At 48.6% G+C, this 25,615-nt stretch overlaps 1 protein-coding gene across 4 annotated transcripts in view; it reads left to right on the forward strand.

Moving 5' to 3' along the window:
* Positions 1-679: 679 nt before the first annotated feature.
* WT1 (WT1 transcription factor) overlaps positions 680-25,615 on the forward strand; it is a gene marked incomplete at both ends in the record, with an annotated part of 33,937 nt that continues 9,001 nt past the window's right edge. For 3 of the 4 annotated variants that reach the window (XM_084287120.1, XM_084287117.1, XM_084287118.1), the window contains 6 exons: positions 680-1,070; positions 4,689-4,811; positions 4,908-5,010; positions 9,612-9,689; positions 18,415-18,517; positions 19,877-20,027. In XM_084287120.1, coding sequence (XP_084143246.1) covers positions 680-1,070; positions 4,689-4,811; positions 4,908-5,010; positions 9,612-9,689; positions 18,415-18,517; positions 19,877-20,027 — 949 coding nt within the window. The remainder of the gene's footprint in view (positions 1,071-4,688; positions 4,812-4,907; positions 5,011-9,611; positions 9,690-18,414; positions 18,518-19,876; positions 20,028-25,615) is intronic. The other variant, XM_084287119.1, reaches the window with a different exon arrangement.

Raw genomic sequence — 25,615 nt, forward strand, 5'->3', positions numbered from 1 at the left:
TCCTAAAGCGAAGGGATGTTAGGGTGAGATTTAGTGGCGCTTGCACCGGAGGAAGGGTGGGAGTGATGTGTAGGGGAGATATATTCTCCCCCGGTAACCTCTCCCCCTCCGTCCCCAGCTCGCGCGGCCCCCTCCCCCCCGTGCCTGGCCTGGCTCGGTGCAGCGGAGCGGGCTGTGGGCAGCCCCTCGGCGGAGGTTGTGTGAATGGAGGATCGGCGTGGCTGACTCCTCCTCCCCGGCAGCCGCCTCTATTTGAGCTTTGCAAAGTTGAGGGCGAGCAGGCATCCGAGGTGAGGCGTGCGAGGCGGCTGTGCCCCCCCAGCCCCCCCCCCCCCCCCAAGCACGCGTACGCACGGACGGACGGGCAGACGGACGGACACACGGCCGGGCGGACACACAGCCACGCACGCACGCCGACCGCCCTGCGCTGCGAGCGGGCGCGACCCCGGAGGCGATCCTGGAGAACAACCTCGCCCTGTCGCTGCTGCCGGCTCCCGCAGGGCTGGACCCGGGGAGCTGCGTCGCGGAGCAAACCTCCCCCAAAGGGCTGAGCTCGCCCGCCTGGTGCCTGCAGCCGGAGCCGGCCTCCGGCTTGGCAGGCAGGGGCCAGGTGTCCTGGAACAAGTGCGGCCCGGCGGGAGACTGGCTGCCCGGCGGCAGGCAGAAGGTCTGCGAGCAGATGGGGTCCGACGTCCGAGACCTCAACGCGCTGCTGCCCTCCGTGCCCTCCCTGCCGGGCAACAGCAACTGCACCATGCCGGTGAGCAGCGCGGCGCAGTGGGCTCCCGTCCTGGACTTCCCCCCGGGGGCCTCCTACGGCTCGCTGGGGCCGCACTCCTTCATCAAGCAGGAGCCGAGCTGGAACGGGTCGGACCCGCACGAGGAGCAGTACCTGAGCGCTTTCACCGTCCACTTCTCCGGCCAGTTCACGGGCACGGCCGGGGCTTGCCGCTACGGGCCCTTCGGCGCCCCGCCGCCCAGCCAGCCGCCCTCCAGCCAGGCTAGGATGTTCCCCAACGGGCCCTACCTGCCCAACTGCTTGGAGAGCCAGCAAGCCATCCGCAACCAGGGTAAGGGCAGCGCTGCCGGGGGCCCCGGCCTCGGGGGCCGTCCCCGGGGGCACCCGCGTAGCCTCGCTGGATGCGAACAGCGGGCCCGGGCCGGGGTCGGCCGAACCGGCCCTGCCCGCTACCTCCCCGCCTGGCCCCGGGGAGCCGCGGGAGCCCCGAGCCGCTTCCCCGCACGCTCCCCAGGCTTCGCTGGGCCGAGGCCGGCGTATCCCGAAGTGGACACGGGTCCCCCGACAGATGCCGGCGGGAGGGCCGGGGGAGCCGTGCCCCGAGGCCGCGGCCCTCGGCCGTTCGTCTGCCTCTTGCCGGATTGACCTCGGGAGCGCCGAGTCCTCCCCAGGCCGGAGCTGCGCACGCAGGGGCGGCTTTTGGTTTCTTTTCAGCATCTCAGCAGTGCGGCGCCGCGCACCCCGCGCTGCCAAACTCGCGTGGGCTGCGGGGCCGGCTCGGGGCAGCTCCTCAGGAGGGACGGGGCTTATCGGCCACCTTTCCTTCCCCCCGCTGCTGGTGCTACCGCGCCGAGGGAGGCAGAGCCCGCAGATCTTCGGGCCGTGCTTCCCGCTGCTCCCGCCGGCCCCGGAGCTGCGCGTCGTGGAGCTCCGGCCCCGCACTGCCCGGCCCGGGGCCGTGGGGCCGGGCCGAGGGGGACGGCCCCGGCGGGAGCCGGTGTCTTCGGGCTGTCCCCTTACGCCCTGGCGGCCGGGGGGCGAGGGAGGAGGCCGAGGCCAGGCGGGAGCTCCGAGCGGCCCGGGGGGACGTTTACATCAAAGGGGAATCTCGGTGCCGCTGCCCCGGCCCTGCTGCCCCCGGCCCCTGCCCCTGCCGTCGCCGAGCTGCGGGGCTGCAGCGTCGGAGAAGGCGGAGCGGAGCGGAGCGGGGCGGCAGGGCCGCAGCCCGGCCGGCAGAGATGCGCAGCATCCCCGGGACCCGCAGGAGGCTCGGCCGCGCCGGGCGGGCGGCGAGTCCCGGGAGTGCCGTGCGGCGGTGCCAGCAGGGCTGGAAGTCGCGCGGAGCATCCTTTTGGTTTTGGTTTAGAGATCTGAAAGGATTTTAGAGGGCTTTTAAGCGCCGCGCAGAAGGAGCGACCAGGAGGGCGAGGGGATTAAAGCCGGCCCGTTTTTAAGCACCCCGAAGGGAAGCGGAGCGTCTAACACACAAGACCGAGCAGGGCCGAGTGCGTGCAGCCCCCGCAGCCCCCAGCCCGCAATCTCCCTGGGACAGCGGCAGCCTGCGGGCTGCGGTCGCGCCCCGGTACGCAGGTGCGTGTGCCCGCGGAGCCGTGCCGGCGGCGGTACCTGGCTGCAGGGAGCTGCTCGCACCTCCCGGCCCGGCTCCCGTGCTCCGGAGTCCTGCGGGAGCCCGGGGAAAGGCGCGTCCTGGGGAGCGGGCGCTGCGGAACGGCTGCCTCCCTCCGCTCGCCGCGGGGCAGCGCCGGGGCTCGGCCACCGCCACTGCAGCGACATGCGGCCGGCTCCTCAGCAAGAGGGAATTTGGCAAAGGGTGTATGCTTATTATTATTATTATTTTCCCTTGGTTGTTTTTATTTATTATTTTTTTTTCCGGGGATGGATGAAATGTTCTTGCTTTCGCTCTCCTCAAGGTTGAACTCTTGGTTTTCTAGCCGGTTCTTCCGACCGTGGGAAAGACGTTACCTTGGCTCTGCGATGACACTTCTGCCAAGTCTGGGGTGCGGTGTGGGGGTAGGGAGCCGAGGCTTTGAAAGCTCTGCCCAATTTTCCTCTTCTCGTTCGCCTGTCTCTTTCATCCAGCTGGGCTCCTCCAACAACTGGATTCCTCCAGCGGGCCCCGTTCTCCAACAGATGTACAACTTTCAATTATTTTCAGCACATTTTAATCAGGCCCGGCTCTGATAACGCCCTAATTAAAGAGACCTCGCTATCGGCAGCTCGGTTCAGAACTCAACTTTCTTATCACATTCCTGAAGCTTTGGGTCAGGCAACACCGGAAAATGCGGCCAAAACATCGGACTGCTCCGAGCTGAGTTTTGAAGGTCACCAAAAGTCTGCGCCGGGCCAAAAGTAGCGTAGAAAGTGTCAGTGTTTTCTGAAAGTTTTTTATTATTATTATTTTTTTTTAAAAAAAAAGGAAAAGGGGAAAAGGGAGTTGAAGGTTGAGTCTCTACCCTGAGGGCTAAGGGAGGAGATAAGGAGCGAGAAACAGCTGTGGGATGGGAGTCCGTGGGGTACCGGCCTGTCAACGCTGTTCGCATCGCCGCGAAAGTCGCTCTGCTCTGCTCCTAGGGCAGGGGCATGGGTGATAGCCTGGGCTAGGAGAGGGTGAGCCCGCTTCTGCCCCGGTCCCAGAGTGCTAGGGCCAGCTTAAGATCATCGCAAAGGTGAAGGTTACAAAGTCTTCAGGTTGTTTATTGTTGTTGTTTTGTTTGTTTTGTTTTCTTTTGTTTTTGTTTTTCCTCCCCATCGCTCCCTTCATTTCTCCTGCGCAATTCCGCAGGTTAATTAAACCCTGTAATGTCGCAGGATCTGTCTGCAGAGACAATAAAACGGAGAAGCCACAAGCGGCTGGCTCCCTTTGCTGCCTCCCCACTTCGGGGGCTCGGCAAAGCCCCTGTGGTTAGCGATCTGCGGCGGGCACGGCGCCGAGCACCCCCGTAGCAGCCAACGCAGCCATATCCCGGCCCCCCGCTGCTGCCAGGCGGGGCTGTAGAGGATGCCCGTGCTGCAAGGAGCCGGCTGCGAGCGAGGAGCTAGCGCTCGTGCTTTTTGGGTTGTTTGGGTTGTTTTCCCAGCCCGCGCTGGGCTTTTTTGTTTTGGTTTGTTTTTTTGGAAGAGCGGCTCTCGGAGGAGCTCGGTTCTCGGGGTAAATGCTGACGAGCCGAGAAGCCTCTGAGATAATATTACTTTGTAATTACTTTTTTAGCTGAAGTTGTTTAGCCAGCTCCAAGTCATTAATGAAAGTTGGTGTCCAAGCACCTGATTTACGATTTCGTGTCGGCCCGGGGTCAGCAGAGGTGGTCTCTTTCCATCTGAATCTGCTCGGCGTAGGAAACAAAATAGGCTGTTTATTATTTTGGAGAGCAATTTTCGCTGAAAGGAGGAGTTTTATTTTTGCATGTAACATTCCGCCTCTTTATTGCAGACTCTTCAGAAAGCTGCTCTTAAAAAAGAGAGAGAGAGAGATTAAAGGGTAACTTCTAAATTGGAAACGGCAGAGGAGTACACAGAGCAGATGGGAATCTTCCTCTTTAATATGAGCAACGATTAATGAAAACATCCTTTTTATTACCGAAGCCGATCTGTTCTCTTTAAACACGAACGAGACTTCCGACTGTCCGCCCCTCGGAGCGGGCTGCCCGGCCCGCCTCTCCCGCGGGGCCGCCCCGCGCCCCCTGGCTCCCCCCGGCTCCCCCCGCGCCCGCAGCCCCCCAAGTGCGGTCCCGGCGGGTAGCGGGGAGCGCAGAGGAAGGGCAAAACCCTCGCCACGGCTTTTCCCCCGCCGTGCCCAGCAGCACCGGGGCGTGGAGCTGGGGCAGCCCGCGGCGGCGCCTCATGCTCGACGCCCTGCGGGAGGGAGGCTGGCGGCGAGCTCCGGGCCGGGCAGCCCGTGACCCCCCTAACCCCGCTGTGCTCTCTCCGGCAGGTTACAGCACCGTGGCTTTCGATGGGACTCCGAGCTACGGCCACACGCCGTCTCACCACGCCGCACAGTTTACAAACCACTCTTTCAAACACGAGGACCCCATCAGCCAGCAGACCTCGCTAGGTAATTCCAGGCGCCGCTGCCGGAGCCCGGCTCAGAGCCTGGGCTGCCCCAGCGCAGGGCGCGGCGGGGGCTAACTCTCTCCCCCTTCTTCTGCAGGGGACCAGCAGTACTCGGTGCCTCCCCCGGTGTACGGCTGTCACACCCCCACGGACAGCTGCACGGGCAGTCAGGCCCTGCTCCTGCGGACCCCCTACAACAGGTACCGCCGCCGGCAGGGAGCTGTGCCCGCCTGCCCTCCCCTCGGTTCGCGCGGGGTGCTCGGGCGGGGTCTCTCCCTGGCGTGTCCTCCCAGCAGCTTTCTCCTTGCTGCGAGGAAACGAGTTCAGTTTTCCCTTTCTCTAAAAACAAAGCAAACAAACAAAAACACAAGAAGACACACGGTAAAAAAGAAAAGGAAAAAAGGAAAAAAAGAGGCTTTCCCTCCAGCCTGGCCCCGCCGAGCTTTCCGGGGCTGGGTCCCCGTTCCGGGGAGACGCTCTCTTGGCAGGTGCCAGCCACCCCAGCGCAGCGGGCACACACCTGGGGCAGGGCCCGCTGGCGCCCAGGATTTGGGATTTGCTCCGGTGCGCTCTTCTACCGCCCGGGCCGAGAGGAGAGGCACGGGGCAGCCCGGCGGAGCCCTGCCCGGCGCCTGCCGCTGAGCATCCCGCGCTGCCCGAGGCCTCTGCTGCGGTCCTCGGGGTGCAGCCTGAGCTCGGCGCGGCTCGGCCACGTTTGGGGAAAGGCGGCGGCGGCCTGCCCGGCGCCGGGAGCCCCCGCTCCCGCTCCCCCCTATTGCGGGGAGGGCGCGGGAGCGCTCACCGGTGGGCAGCAGAGGGGGTCGGGCGGGCAGCACGGGATGAGCGGCCGGAGGCTTCGGCACGCAGACCAGGAGCCCTCCCGATGGCTCCCAGGAGTGGAGGGGACCGGCCTGCAGAGAGGTTGTTTTCTGAAAACGGGGCAATACAGCTATGGGGTTTCCTTGCCGGGAGAAAGGTGTGTTGGAGCTTTGCTCTAAGCGCGAACTGGCCTTGCAAACAGAAGGGCCCGTTGCAAGAGCGGTTTCCCGTTTTCTTCCCTCTGCCGTGGGGGCTGGGCGCGCCTCTCGCAGTTTTACAACGTGTTTAGTGAGCAGAGAAGTTCCCCAAAATTTATTCTTCAACTTTTTGTGAACTTGGAGCCCGTCCCGTATCTTCGAGTTGCTAAGTAACTCTAGCACACAAAACAATATGCCTCCGTGAAGGAAGCCGCGAGCGGCTCCTCTTAGAGGCCGGTCATATCATCTCTGATTAATCAACACTGGACGCGGGACAACAAAATTCTGTCACTTCCAGAAGCCACTTCTCTAATGAACGTGAGTTGACGTCAAGGGAAGGAGGGAATGAGGTAATGAAGGAAGGAAAGAAGCCTATCCAGAGAGATTAGCCTGCAGAATAATTGGCGGGGAGAACTCCTGCGCCGAAGTGGCAGAGATTGCTCGCCTCGCAGGGAAATCTATAAATATGATTTGTGGGGAGGCGTCGGGAGGGCAGCTCCGAGCCGCCGCTCCGGGAGCGGGCCGGGCCCCGCCGGGCCCCGGGGCTCTGCCCCCGCTCCGCGCCTTGCTTTCCTCGCCTATCCCCCAGAGCGGGCATTTTCGCACGCAGGGGAGCGATCCCACTCTGCTCCCCGGCAGGTTTGCTGCTGGCCTCGGTAGGGTACGGATTAAGCTCTTAAACCTCCCTGGAGCCTGGAGCTCCCTGTGCGTGGGGCGTGTAAATCAGGGCAGAACTTGCTGCAGCTGGAGGGAGAGCCCCTGCAATACAAGGCCCGCTCCGGCAGCTCAGCCTGAACAGGTGGGGGAGCTCGGGGACCCTCGTCCCCACCTCCACGTGTTCTGGGGAGGGAAGCCGGGGGAAAAGCGGGTTTCCCACTGCACGAGTGCTCTTCCTAGGAAGTGTTGTCAAGGGCAAGGGACGGCCGGTTACACCGCGAGACATTAGCCTCAAGACCAGCCGCGCTCTTTCTGTCCAAAACCGCTTCAGCGCAATCTCCTACTTGCTCCTAAGGCCGCATTTATTCCCTTTGCGGAGCTCCGGTTTGCTTTCGCAGCCCGGGCGCGCTCTGCCCTCGCTCTACAGCCTCGAGGCCGGGCCGGCCGCTCCGCCTGGAGCCCTTTCCCTTGTCTCCCTCACCGAGGCAAAGCATCCAGGGAGGCGAGAGCTCGAAGCGCTAGCCGAGAGATCGTAATTCTCGGGCTGGAAGCGAAAGCATCTCAGCAATCCCTTGCTCGCCGCTTGCTGCGCGGCCCGCCCCACTGCCAGGGAGCGCTGCGGCCGGGGCCGGGCTGGGGCCGGGGCTGGGGCAGGAGCAGGGACCGGGGCCGGGGCCGGCTGCAGCCGTGCCCCGCTGGCCGCAGGGCCTCGGGTGGCCGCCGCTGTCCAGTTCGTCACGGCGAGGATGTGAACTTTTCTACCTCGCGCTGTTTAATGTAGTAAACATGCCCGATGCTGAAAATTTACTGTGAGTCACACTTACAAAGACTTTAAAAGCGGAGGAGTCTCGGTTCAGATTATAGCTCTTTCTGCGCAGAGGTCAAGAACTCGGTAATACCGCGATGCAGGCCAAAACAAACTCTATATGATCTACTACTGGTTTCCTTTTAAGTTCCCTTTTTGCTCAGCTTTGACTTCCTTTTATTCCACTCCAACTTACATTAATCCCCGTTGTAGAAACGTTCCCCCCCCCTTCCTCTCGTTTCTCTTTAAAAGCATCTCCGTAATGAAAATAAGTTATTTTTAGTGTCTTCTTTGCGGCCATTTGGAGGGCCGGCGGTTCAGATTGGAACCAACGCAGGCACATCCCCAGAGACCCCGCTTTCCGTCTCGTATCTCAAGGCTCATTCAAAGCCGAGCTGCTGAGCGGGGCCGTCGGGTCCGTGAGATCATCTTGTGGGGCTGTCAATACCAAAGGGCGCAGATGGAGCTGCCCGTGTCCTGCTCTCCGTCACGCGTCAGAAGCGAGACACCCGATCCTTCCCTCCGCGGTGCCCGGCGGCCCCCGGGCGACCCGCGGCCACCGCCGGGCTTCTGGGGGCGCGATCGCTGCGGGACGGCGGATCCGCGCCCCGCCCGGCCGCGCCCCAAACCCCGAGCCCTCTGCCCGCAGCCTGGGGCAGGGGCCACGTCCCGGGGCCGTGTCCTCGGGCTCCGCTCGCCCTCTGCCCGCCTGGTTCGCACACAGCCAGGGGCGGCTGCCTGCGGTGAGCCGGGCTGCTGGCGGAGGTGCAAGGCGAGGGGCGAAGCGCGGCTGTAGGGTGGCGAGGGCAGGAGGGGGCTTTGGGGGCGGAGGTGTGGGCAGCGGGCCGGGGCTTCGCCCCGCTCGGCAGCTTGTTCGGGGCGCTGTCACCCAGCCGCCGCATGCAGTACAGTGGCTGCGAGCTAGTGACAAGATGAATAAGTGTATTGCTTTATGAAAAAGCAAAGGAGGGGAAAAAGTGGATATTGTGGGGGAGGCTCTTATAAATGAACTGTCAAGAGAAAGAAAGTTAAAGGGAAATCTCCTGCTGTAAATGCATCGGGCGGGCACTTCTAATAAAAATCAGGGTCCTGGAGGAATTAATTACAGCAGCATTACAGGAAGAATTCGTGGAATTGCAAAACGTAGTTGGCACAGACCAGCACGAGCTGCTATTGCAAATGGGGAAACTGCAGGAGAGTTTAACAATTCCTGAGCTGATATGCAGGACATTGTAGTAGCATAATAGCAGTGCAGACACACTAATGAATAATAGTGTCCAGTGATACTGACAAATGATATTACACATACTTCGAGATTGAAGTCACTTAATTTGTTTTTATATGCAAAAGCTTCCCACTGGAATCTGACTTTTGTAGGTTGCTTCTACCTGCCATGCGGGGAAAAAATAAAAAGAATAAAAATAATAAAAAAAAAGAACGACTCCGCAGTCAGAGCGGTATCAGCTCACTTCCCAAGCCCCGCGGATTTGGGCGCGATCCATCACAGCAGACGCGCGTTTGTCGGGCATCCATCACGGCGCCCGTTTGCGGGCCGGGGGGTTGCTCCGCTCCGCTCCGCTCTGCTCCTTCCCGAGCCCCCGGCGCCCCGGGGCCGCGCTCCCTGCAGCACCCGCGTGTGCCGCGGCCCCGCGCCTTCCCAGCCCGCGGCCCCGAGCGCGGAGAAAGCCCGGCGCGCTCCCGTCGCGGGGTTAGTTTATCGCTCAGCCACTCCATTTTTCTTCGGCTTGTCAAGCCCCTCTATGTAGTCCCATCCATCAGGAGCCACGATAGCTGTTTCGCTCCATTAGCCACGTGATCCTTCCCACTCCCGGTTAAAGCAGTTAACAGATTTGCCTTTTTTAAACAAATAATCCGCTTTGTTAGCCCACAGGTCTGCCTCTCTTCGTTTCATTGATTTCAATGTGCCAATATCGGATGTGACTTTCCTGTAAGGAAAACTTTCCCGATCTTTACAAATTTGTAGTCTTGCAGATTAAAAGAGACTTTTCACGGGCTCTTCTCTTCTCTTCTCTTCTCTTCTCTTCTCTTCTCTTCTCTTCTCTTCTCTTCTCTTCTCTTCTCTTCTCTTCTCTTCTCTTCTCTTCTCTTCTCTTCTCTTCTCTTCTCTTCTCTTCTCTTCTCTTCTCTTCTCTTCTCTTCTCTTCTCTTCTCTTCTCGACATCGATAAAATGAATTCAGTAAGATAAATTAACTTCGTGCTGTTTTAACATTGAAAAACGTTGACAAAATGTTGCTATTTTGACGTATCGGTTTTCAATTGATCACAACGACGTGGTTCTAATTCTAGCTATTTTCGTAACAGCGACAATTTATACCAAATGACCTCACAGCTTGAATGCATGACATGGAATCAAATGAACTTGGGCTCCACGCTGAAGGGGTAAGGCTCTTTTCTTCTTCTCTGACCTGTTCCCGCTGTAGCTGCGTTTCCCGACGTGAATCCGGCCGCTAGCACGAAACGCTACGGGCCGGGCTGGCGGCGCAGCAGCCGCCCGTGCCCCCAAATAAAGGCTCGAAGCTGCCCCGGCCCTACACAGCCGGTCCCGGTCCCGGTCCCGGTCCCGGTCCCGGTCGCCCCTGCCCGAGCCGTCGCCCCTCGCTGCCAGCCCTCTTCCCTTTCCCGCCCGCCGCCGGGCCCTGCGTCCTGTGTCCCGGCCCGGCCGCCTCCCGGTTTCCTTCCTCCCGGCCATTGTCGCCCTCCCACCTGCCGGGAAGAGGCTCCGGCCCGCCTCCCCCGCGGGGTTTCCTGCCGCTGGGCGGGCAGGAAGGTCCCGAGGCGCCGCGGGGCCCCGCCGGGGTGGCGGCCACCGGGCGGGCAGCGAAGCACGAGGAGCGGGGCCGGCGCTGCGACGGGCGGCAGGGTTCAACAATTGCCCCCCGGCGGGCAGCAGGCGGGGTGCGAGCCGCTGGGGTGCTGCCGGGGTGCCCCTCGCCCCATCTCCGACTGGTGCCGCGAGCAGAAGAGCCGCCCTGCGATGCGAGCCAAGAGAAAGCCAAGGCTGGGCTGCTCTGCTCGGAGCAGATGGTTATGGAAACGCCCCTACCGAAGGTAGGTGTCACCAGCCCGCTTTGAGATGTTCTCGGTACCTAAGCATGTGCTGACACTCTCGAGTGAACAACAGGAGAAATCTAGAAAAGCCCACGCAGACCTACACTTTCACATAGCCATCCGTACCAGTGGAAACCTCGTTCAATACGGACGTTGCCCATATTGCTCAATGCTGTAGTGTGATGAAGGAAAAAAATTGGACCTGCTTCTAGCTCATTCACAAGTGGTGTTTGAAGGTCAGATGGTAGTATAGTAAACTATCTTGGAATGGCCCTACTATATTGAGTCCGAGGAGGTCTGTCAAGGAGATCCCTTGCGGTTAAGAAGATCCCCAAATCCCACAGTTGTGTACAGTTCTGTGTCTTTGCTGCTGATTCTTTCTTTTTAAAGGTTATTTCCTTTTTTTTTTTTTTTTTTTCTTTTTTTTCCATAAGTGTTTGTGATTTCCTCTTTAATCTGTACCCTTTAAAGATCAGTCATTGCAATATTAGACACTGTTTTGTCTCTTCTGAAGAAAATATCCTGCAAAATGGAGAAACACATCAACCTTGACTGAGGTCCAAGTTATTAAAGCAAGGAAGAGGTTATTCTTTGGGGAAGTCAGTGAAAAAAAAGACACAATAGAAATATTAAAGGAGTACTGAACAAAATAAATGGCTTTTTACTTGTCCAGGAGTCAGACTGTTAGCAGTGTAAAGTATGTGACCTAGGATGCTTGAAAGGGGAAAAAAAAAAAAGAGAGAGAGAAATCAAGATGAATGATCTATGGTAAAACAAAGCTGAAAGTTTTGGTATAGGCCAAGATTGTAGAATCTGTGGAAAATCAGTGCTAGACATAGCCTCATCTCTGGTAATATGAGCCAAAATAGTTATCTGTCTTTTCTGGCTGAGAGTTACAATACACAGTACCTCCAATCTCAGTTGCCATGAACATAAGGTATTCTTCCCAAGATTTACATCTTTAAAATATATGAACTGTTCATAAGCGATTCCCAGGCGTTTAGTATTTCAGATGCTTTTCTTGATCTTGTAATTTAAGAATTTTGGAATCGGTCTTTCTGTTGAAATGTGGAGCTTCCAGATTCTGTCCAATGCTGACAGTCCATATTTAGCTTCTTGCCTTGGGTTCTCCCCGGCACTTCTTCCTGGCTTAGCGTGCATTGTAATAAGGAAGAAAACATTACCGGTAAGTTCTGCAAGTAGCTGGACAACTCCATGATTGTCTGAAGCTTAGGGGTCGTACACTTTGTACTTGACAGTGAACCACCAGTTCAGTAGCTTGTTCTTGGGGTTCATGTTCAGCATCAGTTTGATATACTGAAGGGAAGCTATTGCCATCTATTTTAGGTAGGGTTAGTTAACAGCTTCTGTGCTAGAGCTGTCTAGCAGTTTTTCTGAAAGCATTCTGGGTTTAGCTGTTTACATTTTTGCCAATATCTGTTTGGTTAGCTGTAGAATTCTGATTAAAAGTTTGAAATTTGGCAACCAATACTTCAGGTGGTGAAAGCTGACAGCAACAATCATTCCTATTGAGCTGTGAGAAGGGCAAGAAGTTTCTTTGTTTCTGTGGGTTCTGGTCTTTGAGTGCCTTCAGTAGGTGTAAGCATTAGGGCACAGAAGAAGGCACGGCCTGGGCGTCCAGACAAGGTTGGCGTTAAAAGGTATGGAACAGAGTGCCTGGCTGGGCATCGCTGTCTGGTGGAGAGGGGAACATAAGGGGAGCAGAGGTGGTGTCTTCTGACGGAGCGTGGCAGTGTGAGAGACTGGCAGGTGCAGGGGAGAGAGGTGTGTATGGGGAAGCAGATAGAAAAGGCTGCGGCTAACCTAGTCCAGAACATGGAGTAGGTTCCTAAAAGTTGAGTTCTAGATGTTTCTACTTGCTGGCAAGCCAGAAGGAGGTCTCATAGTCCAAAATAAGCTGCTCTCTGCAAGGTGTTGTCAGTAGAGAAGATGACAACTCACTGCTGCTACCGCGTAGTCTGAATGTTTTGAATCCGTGTGGTAGTTTCACTTAGATTTGGAATGGCAAAGACTGAGTTGAGGTTGTGCTTATGACTTATGTGAAGTCAGGGCCTCGGACGAGGGAAGAACAGCCCGTGTTTGCTGCCTTGTGAGCTAGTGTTTTGGTTAGGTGTTGCCTGTTTGTCTGGAGACTTCTCAGTCCCATTCTGAGCTTTGGGTGGACAAGAGGGAGGGCTGTCTTGTTGGCTGCGGGAGCTGTCACATAAATGGGCAACTTCCGAAATCTGAAATGAAAATTTCATGGTTAAGGCAGTAAATGGCACTGTTTGCTGATGGCATTTTGTGGTATTTTGTTTGGAGAAGCTGAGACCTGATTTATACTGTTGAAGGAAAGCCATGGGTCCTTTGGTTATTATGCTGAAAACTTGGGTCCCAGACATCTCAAAATGGATGTCCAAAATTTGCAGACACCTTTTCCCTCAGCTTCTGTCCTTAATATCTTTGTGTTGCTTTCTTATTTGTACAAGGTGGAAAATGATGGCTTCCCTTATAGTATTTTTGTGGAGGTAGACCTCATGACTATACAATCCTCCTTGACAGTTTGATGAGGTCTATATAAAAGGGACATGGAAATAATTTATACCAAGCAGGAAATGATATGGCATGGTAGGCAAGAAGTAGAGCCACACATCCAACAGCAAGACTTAACAGAAATATTGCAGAGTTTTCTCTTCAGCTGCTCGAGTAAAAGTTATTTTTCTGACAGTCACCTGAAATCATATATATATCTATAACCAGACAATTTTGTTTTTTATTTTATTATTTTTATTTATTTTTTTACTCTTTTGGTTTTCCTTGCATTTTAAATGATCAGCATATTTCATGGACATTTGCTGTTTGCTGAGGTTCACTGGAAGGAAAATTATGTATAATCTTTGTAGAACACTATTAAAACTGCATTTAAAACAGATTTTGTTTACAAGTGAATTGTAAACGTTTTTCTGTTTACCAATAGCAATATTATTAGTAAAATTTGGAGGTGTAAAACTTTCTAGTTGGGATCAGTTCTATAATCAACATGAATTGGCAATGGGCAATGACCCATGGTCTCTGACACTCGTCCCTTTCCCACTGATAGCTGAGGATCTTGTTTTGGATCTCGTGTTGGGTGAAATCCTGATTCCACTGAGGTCAAAAATCCCCCAAACTATTGAAGTCGATGAGACTGGAGTCCCCTGAATCCGGTGCCTTCCTGTCATCAACCAGCTGGTTTTCTCATAGAAGATGGCAGAAGGGCTGTAATCTGTGAAATCACATTTTTAATGTTCCTTTGCCTTGGAAAGCACAGATAAAAATGCAGCTTTAAGCTCCACCCTCTGTGTAGTATTAGACAAAAAGCAGGCAGAAACATGATCTTCTATATAACTAATCAGAATCTCTTTGCTGTCTCCATACATATTTTTCCCAGGGTGCTAGGATGGTAAATATTTTAGCAGAGGGAATTAACTCTACTTCTCTTCCTTTATGTTCTGTTATCAACGGGACTAGCCCACACCCTCACTTTGCCTCATTTTTGGCTCTGTTTCTAAACCCTAAAATTCCTGTTCCTGCATTGAAACACAATTAAATTGAGGCTTAATGTGGTGCCTGTTTTATGTAATCTTGCTTTCTGGCTTTTTTTATTCTTCCAAGTCTGAATCTCATGAATCAATTTGTACTCACATTTCATCTGAAATTTTCTAGCTCTCTACAGTATGCCCTAAAGCTTCCCTTTTTTGGTTTATGAAATAATAATAAAAAGCTTAACTTTTCAGATTAAGTTGTAACTGGGTTATACATTAGACAGACAATTTCAGTTTAACAAAGTAGAAATGGTGTGAGAGAGAAATTGCAGCTTGATTATTTTTTAAAAATATTCAGATTAGAATGTCATCTTTTATGAGTTTTTTTTTATAACCACTTAGATTGATACAACTCTTTAAAGCTGCTCTGTTTTTCATCACACGTTCTCATCTGTAAAACCTTCATTTTTATTAATCTTTGTACAATCTGTACAACTTTGAGATTAATCATTTTAAAAGAGCTACTCTCCGAGTGTTAAGGATTTGCTGGACTAATGGTAAATGCAAGTGCTTCTAAATATTCTACAACACATAGCGCTTGCTTAGCATTTTATGTTGCACAAGGATCAGACTTTGTTTCCCAGTTATCTAGAGTTACATTTTATGGATTTGTTTCCAGGTCTGTTTCTGGCTGCCTAGAACCAGAGAACAAAATATACCGAGCTGTTTTTTCACCAACTAACTGGATGAATTATAAATATTTATAGTCCAGTTCTGCCCCTGTCCTGTTCCCATTGAAATTAAAGGGAATTGTATATTTACAAGCAAAGGCAGAAACAGGCTGGGAAGCCAAGTCCTTCAGTCCTTACTCGAACAAAAATTCCTGTTAGAAACTGACAGGCCGGTTTGTTTGTGTCTTGCCTTGCTTACTTTTTGAGTCCTTTTAGGACTTGTGAAGGGATTGGTCTGGTGTCTCTCCTATCTGTAACTCTGGGGACTCTAGTATTTCGACTCTTCGCCTCCTGCTTATCCCCCCAGCCTCAGCTGAGTGTCTCTGCGGCTGGGGGAGGCAGCGCAGGAGCCGTGGCTGAGCTGCCAGGCGTGCTGCGTGCGCTTCCCCGGGCTGCGGTGGTGGTGCTGGGCAGCCTGTCCCGCAGGAGGGAAGACGCGTGTCCGAGGAGCCTCCTTTCCTCACCTACCCTGAGTTAGCACTGCTCATCCGAGCGGCACAGTATATATCATTTGGTGGGTGTCATCTTTTTAACTGACAGTACAGTTGTCAGTGGATCTGGGATGTACGATGTAGCTGTTACAGTGCTTTGGTGGAGACCTAGGATATTACCTAGTCTGGGGAGCGTATCAGGACAATTTCTGTTCTGATTTTTATGATTTTGGTGGCCTCTGTGTATGAGGCATTGTCTGTTTGCCTAGTTAAACATAGAATGCCTGACTAGAAAAGATGGAAATTAGGAATTTCCTACCCTCTTAAGATTTCCAGTTACTTAAAGTACTGGAGGTATAAAATTCAATGGTTATTTGTACTGCTCATCTACATAGGACTGCATTGCACCATTATCTTATGTATGCAGTAAAGCAGGTGTTTGAGTTTCAGTAATGTATTTAGAAGATTTGTGTGTATGCAAATATATATATGTAGTTTTGCATCAGTTTTATTTTAGCATATAATTTGCAGTGTCACAAAGCCAGACAGCTGTATAAGCATGGTATACCTTTTGTGGCATATACCATGGATGCACTGAGTGAAGAGGCTGGAATTAAAAAAAAAATGTATTTCACAACCAGGTTACTATTGATGCAGAGTGAAGGTTGGATTGAATAGTGCAGCAATAGGGACTGGTGGTGAAAACTCCCCTTCAGCGTTCCAGTTTCTTCACTAAGCTGCAGGAGCAATCACCTGTTAATTTCTGTCTCCCTGGAGGCCAGATTATTCCATAGGGCTTTGTAGTGAATAAATATCATTTTAAACAAGGAATCTCCTGATGGATTTTACTGTCATCATCCAGGTGACCATGCTGAGTACCAGCCAGGGTTGATGAGAATGTTGCCCATGTAAAATGGGAGCTGTGATTACCGCTTATTAAAACGTCTCTCACAGGGAGCTGTGGCTATTCCCTTGTTCATATACCATGGGTGAAGAAGCTCTGAAAAGTTTTAATGTTCTAGGCTTTGCAGTTGTGTGTACAGTTATGGTGTAGTATAATTAGAAATAATGGGAGGAAATTTGAAGAAGGCTGAATGCTGAGGAAGCCTTCCCAAATAAGCAATAAAAATTGAGGTGGAGATCATCCAAAGGATAACTCCCATCCAGTGTCACTCCTGAGGGCACAGACAGGCTCTTTGTTCTATTTCTTATTCCTGGGAGGAATTATTTCAGAACTGACTGGTCTTTACAAAAATACTCATCACTGAAAGACGAAAACCATGGGAATTTGGAGGGAAAGTTAGGTTGGGTTTTGTGGCCTAACCTCTTACTGCGTGTTGTTGTTTCTCCTTCTAAAGTTTCTGTCCTGCAAATTCTTATCTGACTCAGTGTCTCTGTTGTAAGGTGTAAGGTTGCTAGCGCAGGCATGGATGAGAGGTTGCACAGTTACGTGGGGTAACTAATGCTGACGTTCATATTTGCCATACACTTGCTGATGTATTACAGATCAGCAACAGCTTCTACTACGGAAATCCCTCCTTATATATATCAGTTCTTATTTCTGTTTTGATTTGTGATTAACATGGGCATCACCATAGACTGGGTGCTTTTCAACTGCTTTTTTTTTGTTGTTGTTGTTGTTATTGTTGTTTTTTAACGTCTGTGGAGTTTCCTGCCTTTAAATAGAGAGGAAAATTCAATACTAGTGGGGAATGGGAGTTGTGCAAATGATAATTTGTTATTTGTATTAGGGCACTAAGAGCCACATTGGACCCTGAACAGAGAGGAGACCCTGTTCAGTTAGACATAGTATGTGTCTAGAGAGGTATTTAATCCATTTAAATCAGACAGTGGTATTTTACAGAATGTTACAGACCAGAGATACCTTATTACCACCACCCTACAAATTACTTCCTTATAATCACTCGGTTGCCAGTTAAAATTGAAACAAATGGAGCACGCTTGCCTAAAGGCATAGCCTTTCATTTGAATGGCCAGGTGGAGTCAGGGTTTGAATCTGGTATTTTACCAGCAAAGGACTTGGTCTAAAGGATCGCATCTGCCAGGTGGCAGCCTGCAAGCTGCTATGTGGACGAGTAAGGAGGAATGTGACCTGCATGCTGCAGTAAGAGCTGTTCACAAATACTGCTCCCCTCCTGCTCAGCGAAGTTCACGAATGGTTGAGACGTCTCCCGCATTCCAGTTCCACTGGCTGTTCTGCAAATCACTTAAGAGGTTTAAAACTTCCTTGTAATTCTACTCTGCACATGAACTTTGAGTGAAGAGAAAGGAAGGACCAGTGAAATGAGAGCCTGGGCCTCAGGGACCCCTTAAAATTGCTATTGCAAGCATTTGGCAAAGACTGGGATAACATCCTATGTATCCATCTTTGTCCCTAGCTGTGTGCCCTTGGGCTTTGTTCTGGGCTTTCTTATTTCTAGTGCAGTGTAAAATACGAACACGTACTGTTGCCAGTATATATTCATACATGTGGCAATGTCCACACTAATGTAACATTTACATTATTTTTATGTTAAGAAGGTTGCGGACAGGAAAAACAGCAATATCCCTGATGTTCTGGAAAGCAGAGCATAGGATTTTGCAGAATAAGTATAAGTAAATGAGCATATGATCGTGACACCCCAAAACCACAACAAAAGTTACAAAATTTTAAAATTGTCACAATGCTGTGTAAGGAATGTTGATAATTTATACCTTTTTATTTATTTATTTATTTTTATAAGGGGTTAATTTGTAGTGTATCCTGCAAGTTGATATGTGGGATAAATAGTTTGGACACTGATTTGTAATCTCTGTTTATGAGTACATGACTGCTATTCTTATAAATGTCATCACTTTCTTGGTAGTATCTGGTAATATCTGAGTCATGAGGTGCTGACAAAAATCCACTGCACTTAATGTGAAACTTGAGGCATTTTGCTCATTCCAAAAGATATTAGCAATAGCCAGCCCCACATTTAACTGATAAATAACGTGTACATGTGCACATGTGCACATGACACAGCTATGCTGCTATGTGGATTTTTCCCCTTACCTAAAATCTTTGTGGAAATGCATCAGAGTTCAGACCCATGGCTTTTTTTTTTTTTTTTTTTTTTTTTTTTTTCTGGACTGTCTTAATGGATACTAATAGATGTATGCATGGAGTCAGTGCATTGTGCTGGAAGGGAGGGGGTTCAGATGAAGGTGGAGCAGGTTTCCTTTAGTGAATTCCATTTGAGCTTGGATAACCTGGCTACAAAAGCAAACTCTACATATGTTATCACCGACTTAAGAAAAGAAACCTTTCAAATGGAGCTGAGTAGTGAAAAATATTTCATTTCTCCGTTATTCTCCTCTTTATTTACAGCCATACAGCAGGATATGAAAATGAGAACCACAGTGCTCCCATGTTATACAGCTGTGGGGCCCAATACAGAATACACACCCATGGAGTTTTTAGAGGCATACAAGTGAGTATAGAAGGCCATTCTTCATGGGGAAGTAAAACTGCTGCCTGCTTGTAATGGTCACTTACTACTTACTTCACTGGTTTTTATAAATCCATCCTTGATTTCAGTTTCCCTGTGGTATCAATGCTTGACATAAGTGTCATGACTTCCCTGAAACCACTGAAGTATAATACAAAGTTTCTTTCTGAAACAGTTGTTTAAAATTGTACATTTCTCCTTCTAAAATATATCTGTGAAGCAGTTATTCCTGACCAGCTTTTCCAGATGGTCCAAGATTCCGCTTCCAACTTCTAGCTCCAGCTACTTTGGCCACGTGAAGCTTCTGTGGCTACAATGGACCAAGTCTGATGACTGCGTAAAAAGTACTAGATGACATTTTGCTTTTAAGGATTTCTGAAGCTTTACTAATTCAAACACATTTCCTTAAAACAAAATATAATAAGTGATTGTTTCCTAATGACTAAAGAAATATTTGGAAGGAACTTATCATTCATGGGAGTTAATTTCCTCCCTTTCTGAACAGTTATATCATTGATAAATATCACTGTAAAAAATATACCTTCTTAAAACTGATGGCAAAGTCATCACATAGTGCTTGTCTCTTCTGTGTTTCTCTTTCTGTGTTGTCAACCTGCATGAATGTTTTTAGAATGTTTTATTCTTTTCTCTATGGTTTAGTAAGTCATTATTCAGTAGCAAGTTCTCAGAAATAGGCTCACGAGCCAGTTTTTTGTTGAGTGAATAGAGTAAGCATGGACATTGTTTATGGAAGTTAATTATCCCAGAAGGAGAAGATCACCTTTGATGGAACATTGTGACAGAGGCCAAAACTCATTAAAGCTGAACTATTCACCACTTCCACCTTTCTCTTGTTTTATGTTTTACCAATTTGTATTAACCCAATACATATTTTTTCCCATACCCTAACTTTGTATGAATATTTAAAATATTTAAAGTATTTGAATATTTAAAAGAAGGGAATGTTACTCTGGCTAATGCTCTTATCTATTACACTGGAATACACCTAAAACTATTTCATATGCCAAGCAGTGTTACTTTCATCATTGTGTGATTACACCTGAGGTTGGAATGTGGCCCATTTAATCCTGCATATAAATATCGGTGAGAGAATTTAGTGAGTAGAGTTTGCTGTGTTTTACCTTCAAATAATTTTAATAAGCTGGAAGTAACAGATTAAGGCATACTAAGGTTGTAGTTCATTAACACAGAATAAAATACAGTTGCCTGTTTGCAGTGTGGTATATTTAAGTATCTCTTTGTCATGGAGAAGTGCCCTTGAGTGCTTGCCTTTCAATGTGCTAAACAAAAGCTTGTGAACATACACGTCTGTCATTGTAGGATGTCCGACGGGTGCCGGGAGTAGCACCAACTATTGTCCGATCAGCAAGCGAGACAAATGAAAAACGTCCCTTCATGTGCGCGTACCCTGGCTGTAACAAGAGATACTTTAAGTTGTCCCATTTACAGATGCACAGCAGAAAGCACACTGGTAAGTGTCAGCGTTGATGGCTATAAATCAAGTTAGAGCACTGGACAGCAGAATGGCTAGGGCGATTCTGAAACAGTGTAAGGTGCACGAGATGAACTGCCAGGTCAGGGGCAGTGAGAACGTGCCAGTTGGGGTAGATGCGTGCTGTCACTGGGGCAATCCTCCTTTCGGATGAGAAGACTGTGAATCTAGCAAAATAAAACACAGAGCAGGCCTGACAGCAAGTAGATCACCTCTCTCCCTCTCAGACCGTTAGAGGACGTCATTCAGGGCCATGAATTTTCTTCTCCTTTCTATTTTTCTTTAATTTAGGAGCATCAAAGCTTGCTCCAAAATTTAACTGTTGTTAACCGCTAAGAAGTTCCCATCATCTTCTCCCCCTGTATAAGCCATGTCTGGTTGGGGTTGGAGGCAGGGACTGACAAAGGAGCTTGCTTGCTCTGGGATCTTTTCATGAAGAATTGAACTTGAAGCCACTAATTCGTATGGTAAGATCTGGGTTCTATCCAATTTTGGGCAATCCAGTTTATGTCTCAAAATGTGGAAATAACATGTCCTGCTGTATCTTGCAGGCTATTAAAAAGGACTATTTCCCCTATTGGAAGATTTATACTGTTGGAAGTGTGTAATTATTATGTATAATATCTTCAGATATGCATCTTACACATTTTTTATTGCCTATCATATTTTTATTTAGACAGCTCTTTCTGTGCTAATTGAGAAATCTGTGAATAAAATCTATAAAAATGGGTGTTCAGTTAACTGTGAATATAACAGAAGGTCAAAGGAATAAAACAGATAACAGGAAGGTAGTCCATACTGTTGTGACTTAGCAGATTGTCTAATGTTTCATTAAAAAACAGTTGCAAACTTTTCCTTTTGGATACTGTATGGTGACATGTACTTGCATAACGCCATGATAGGTAAGAAATGAACATTACAAAGCATTTTTCATTTCTGAACATGCAAGCTGCAAAATACTCAGATGACACCTTCGTTTTTGCTTAGATTACAGATGTGAGATAATTTGGATTGTAACAGTAATTTAGTCTTCCAAGCCAAAGGTCTACAGAAAAGCTATTATATATATTTTTTGTAAATAATTTGGGAACAGAAGAAAATTTGTAGATCTTTTGGGGCACATTAACAGCAGTATTTTTCTTGAGTATGCCTAAGCAGTTCTGAATTTTTCTCATAATCACTATTTCTTTCATTTCTAAATTGATTTACTCTGTACCTTAGCAATCATAATTTGTTTGTTTTGGTTCTGCATTTTATTCCATTTGGTTGCTTGGCTTTCACAATATTATTTTTGGATGCACCACAAGGACACATCTTACATTTTTTTTCCCCTTTAAATGGAGAAGATATCTAGCATTATACTACTTATAATCTAGGCATGTAGAGTCAGAAAATCCCCAGAAGACATAGGGGACAGGACTATGGAAGTCTAGCATCCCTAGAGAGACTTCTCCCCATATCTTTGAGGTTGTAAACACCCCTTCCTTCTCCTTTGGTTTATGCTACAGTTAAACAGGGTATAGGATTTTTTTTTTTTCTCCTCAAACACCTCTTCTGGTAAGGTGGACCCAGATCTTTCTAACATTATATTTTGATATGTTGACTATAAGACTTTTTTTTTTTTTTTAACTATTTTTTTTTTCTCTCAAACGTTTGCAAGATGCTTTCTCTAAGCGACCAGCTTGACTCCCAAAGTTTGTATTTGCTGATAAAAATGTTGCCATTGGTAAGACGACGCAAGTTTTCAAGGTTGGCTGCAGCTAAAGAGAGGAAGCTAGGGGATATGGCACTTCCAATATGAGAATTGCTTGGGTAATTGGTTAACTTGCCTGGCTGAGGCGTTCACATTTAGGATCAGAAGGGATTTCTCCCCTTAGTCAGACTGTCAGGAACAGCTAGGTTTTGTTCCTCAGCCTGTTGTATAGGTACTAGCTATTTGCTGTGATTATCATCTGGAAATTGTACTTACTAAACTCCCAGCTGCTATAAATACTTAGGACATGATGCCATTCATTTCTTGTCTGCTCCTGTAGCCTGTTGGTCCTAGCTTTTGGGAGTGCTTGGAGAACTATGCTGTATGGGAGCATCTGGAGCAGACAGTCTGTGAACGCTCTGAGTTACCATATTTTCTTGGCTGCTTGGCACAGCGGAGGGTCTGGACTTGGTGCCCATGTGGTCCTCCTCAGACCCATGCTCTTCAACACTCCTGGGCAGTTGAATTGACTGCTGTGGTGTAAAGCCATTTCCAGTCTGCTGGGTAACTTCACGTCTTTTCTGGCTATCTGTCCCTGAGCTGTGCCTCCTTGCGGAGAAGCTGGTCATCAGAAAGGTGTGTGGGACTGTTGCCAGGGGAGGTTCAGCCTAGACATGAGGGAAAATGTCTTTACTGCAAGGGTGGTGAAACACTGGGACAGGCTTCCTAGTGAGGTGGTTGATGCCTGCCAGTGTTCAAGAGGCACTTTGACAATGGCCTCAATAACAGGCTTGAACTTTTGGTTAGCCGTGACGTGGTCAGGCAGTTGGACTTGGTGATCTTTGTAAGGCCCTTCCAACTGAACCATTCTAAATCAAAAGCAAAATTTGCAAACCAGTTGTCTCCAAAGGCAGATCAATCATTGCGATGAAGAATTTGTGTGCTTTGTTGGTAATAGCTATGATAGCTACAGCTGACACTTGTCTTCATCTTTTCTCCACCTCTTCACTGTTAGGTGAGGGGATATCTTAACAGACCAGTATGACTAAGGTTGATGTTGCTGGTGCTTGTTGATAATCATGTAGCTGTCTCAGTCTCTCTGATCACCTTTCTGTCCGTAACTCAATGAACTATGTAACACCAATACTAAATACAGAAATTGGGCTTGATGGAGTTAGCAAACTCACTTAGATGGAAGGTAGTTGGTAAACATAACACCTAATGTCTTACTAAATGAAGGGCTGCATCTTTTCTTCTTCCACTCCAGCGTTTCGATGGGGAGGAATCCTGACGAGCCATTTTGAGGTTAGAACTGTCAGATATTAGCTCAAGTGGAGTATAATTTGTTTGTTTGCCATACCTCTCTACAGACAACGTATAATTTTACGCATCCTACTGTAAGATGGTTCTGTATTCACACATGGGTTTGAAGCTCTTCCACCTTCCTTAGTGTAAAGTTAGATCAATTTTTAAATTATGGACATGATTTGAAAATAAAGCGCAGCATATATCTCCTATTTAAACAGCAGATTGTATCCTTACAGAATAATGTTGACTCTTGCTTATCTTTTTCCTTTCTATCATAGATACTTACAGAGAACTTGGCTCATCAGGTCTTCCATTCACCAGTTGCAGTATTGCAAAATTAAAAAGGACCTAAAGCACAAAATTGGGTTCTGTAATCTGTTCTAACCAATGTTTCAACATAGCCTTAGTTGAAAATATGTTGACATTTTGTACCCTCCAAGACTGCTTATCCATTGTTAACAATGCCTTTATTGAAACATGTACAGCCAAAAAAGCTTTTTTCTTATCTTGGTGTATTTTGCTGCAGGAGATAGGCCCTGAAGGGAAATGCAAAAATACATATAACTTTTCAGCAGTTCAGCAATTAATGTGAGTTGTAGTCCTGTAGCCGACTTCAGAGATTTCTTTGTGGAAACAAGTTGATGTCTAGACCTTCATTAATTTAATGTATGGAGGAAACATCACCATTCTTGCTTCAGCCCCTTTGGGTGTAGCACCACACATTGGAAAAAATGTGGGTTTGCCCTGATGAAAAACGGAGCACTTTTGCAGATAAAATACTCTCTGCCTTTTTGTTAGGCATATTCTTCAGCCTTACAGTGCTCGACTGCAGGCATGAGTTTCTACAATAAAATCATGGAACCTGTAAATCAGGAAGGAATCTTTTATGTGGTAGGGGACTCAGCTCTTGGTGGTGAATTTCTGAGGCTCTAGGTGATGTAAGTAATGGTCTAATAACCATTTTTACACTACTCATCTAAGAATCACTTCCTTGCTTTGACTAAGCCAGTATCTTTTCACTATGGCGTGTTACCATGCTGCTAAATGCCTCACAGCCAGTGCAGTTCATCATTGCAACGCCTTTGAAAGACAGAGCTATATCCCCTGTATAAGCAATGATAAAGGGGTGTCATTGTGCTTGAGCTAGGAACTGCACAGGCACTCTTGCAAGAATCTAGTGTGGTAACATGTAGGTTAGCACTTTTTTGCCAGTTTTCCTTTGGAATACCTGTATCTTCAGTGGGCCATGGGAGACTGCTGGGCTGGATGGACCTTTGGCCTTACCCATTATGCACCACTTTTAGGCTTTCATTTCTGTTGGATGAAATAAAATCGCTTATGTATTTAAAATTTGTGATTAGTTTCACAGCAGTAATGATGTCTTCTCGCACCTGAATTGTGTCACAAAGGTGACAGAATAAGTTATCTATGAAGGCTCCCTATTAAACAGAGACAGAAGTTTTCTCTAAGTTTGCTGAAGCAAATGATGTTGAATAGAAACATGCTACACTAGTGCAGTAAAGCTGTGATGACAGCATCGTGCTCATTTGATTAGTTGGATATAGAAGCAAAGGGGTTTACGGTGGTGAAGTGAGTATAGACAAGCCTTCAGATTCTCATTCAGACTTGCCGTCTTTAGTTTCAAAATCAGCCTCCTCTCATGTTTTCTTGTTAGCAGCAGGCTTTTGCTTTTGTTGCATGCCTTAATTAAATGGAATGATTATGCATGTTTCTGCAACTGCTACAGCAGTGCTAACGTCTGCTTTCCTATGCATCTGTGCAAATTAATTTTCACAAGAGGAGGCGGGCATTCTTCCTCTAGTTTAAGTTAATCTGCTTTGAGCAAATAGGTATATTTTATTAAAAGTATTTATTGTGATAAATGCAAAGGCTGATTCAGAATTCTGTGATTGTTGAGCTTCTAATTTTCTAAATGTTTTTCTAAATATTGTTCTAGGAGAACTGCTATTCCACCTGTCCTCTCTCATTTTGACCATTTCATTATGCACCAAGTGTAGCCTTTTTGTTGCATGCTGTCTTTTAGTAATGAAATGCAAATAATTGCGGGAATCTCTGAGTCACAGGTGAACGGACTGGTGAAGCTTCATCTTCTTCTCCTGGTTTGTTTTGCAATTGTATAGGGCTACATAGGAAGGTGACAGTATTACAGGATATTTTTTGTGCATTGAGAGATTTCAGCTGCTTAATGGAGGGGCTCTAACAGTCCAAGAGTCCCTTTCTGTATAGTCATTTAATGAGGCACCAGCAGACTTTTTCTAATCTGGGACATTTCTGTCACCCTGTTCTAAAGAAATTTATGGAAGTTAACAGGTATGTGTCAGTTGGCTTTGGCAGGCATTTTCCTTGACACTAGCTGACATGGAAGATGTAGAAGGAAAGAGAAATTAGGATTTCTGTCCAAATATTATGCTGCCCCTTGTTTGTTTACCTTTCATCTTCTGCAGTGTCAGTATATCTCTGTGTAAGCATATTGGATCGATTCCTATGTGCATTGGTTAAATTTGTCCTCAGTTTAACCAAGCTTATATTTTAAAGTATAAAGAAA

Source organism: Netta rufina (assembly GCF_964035555.1).
Source record: "Netta rufina genome assembly, chromosome: 5".
NCBI classification, from domain to species: Eukaryota; Metazoa; Chordata; class Aves; order Anseriformes; family Anatidae; genus Netta; species Netta rufina.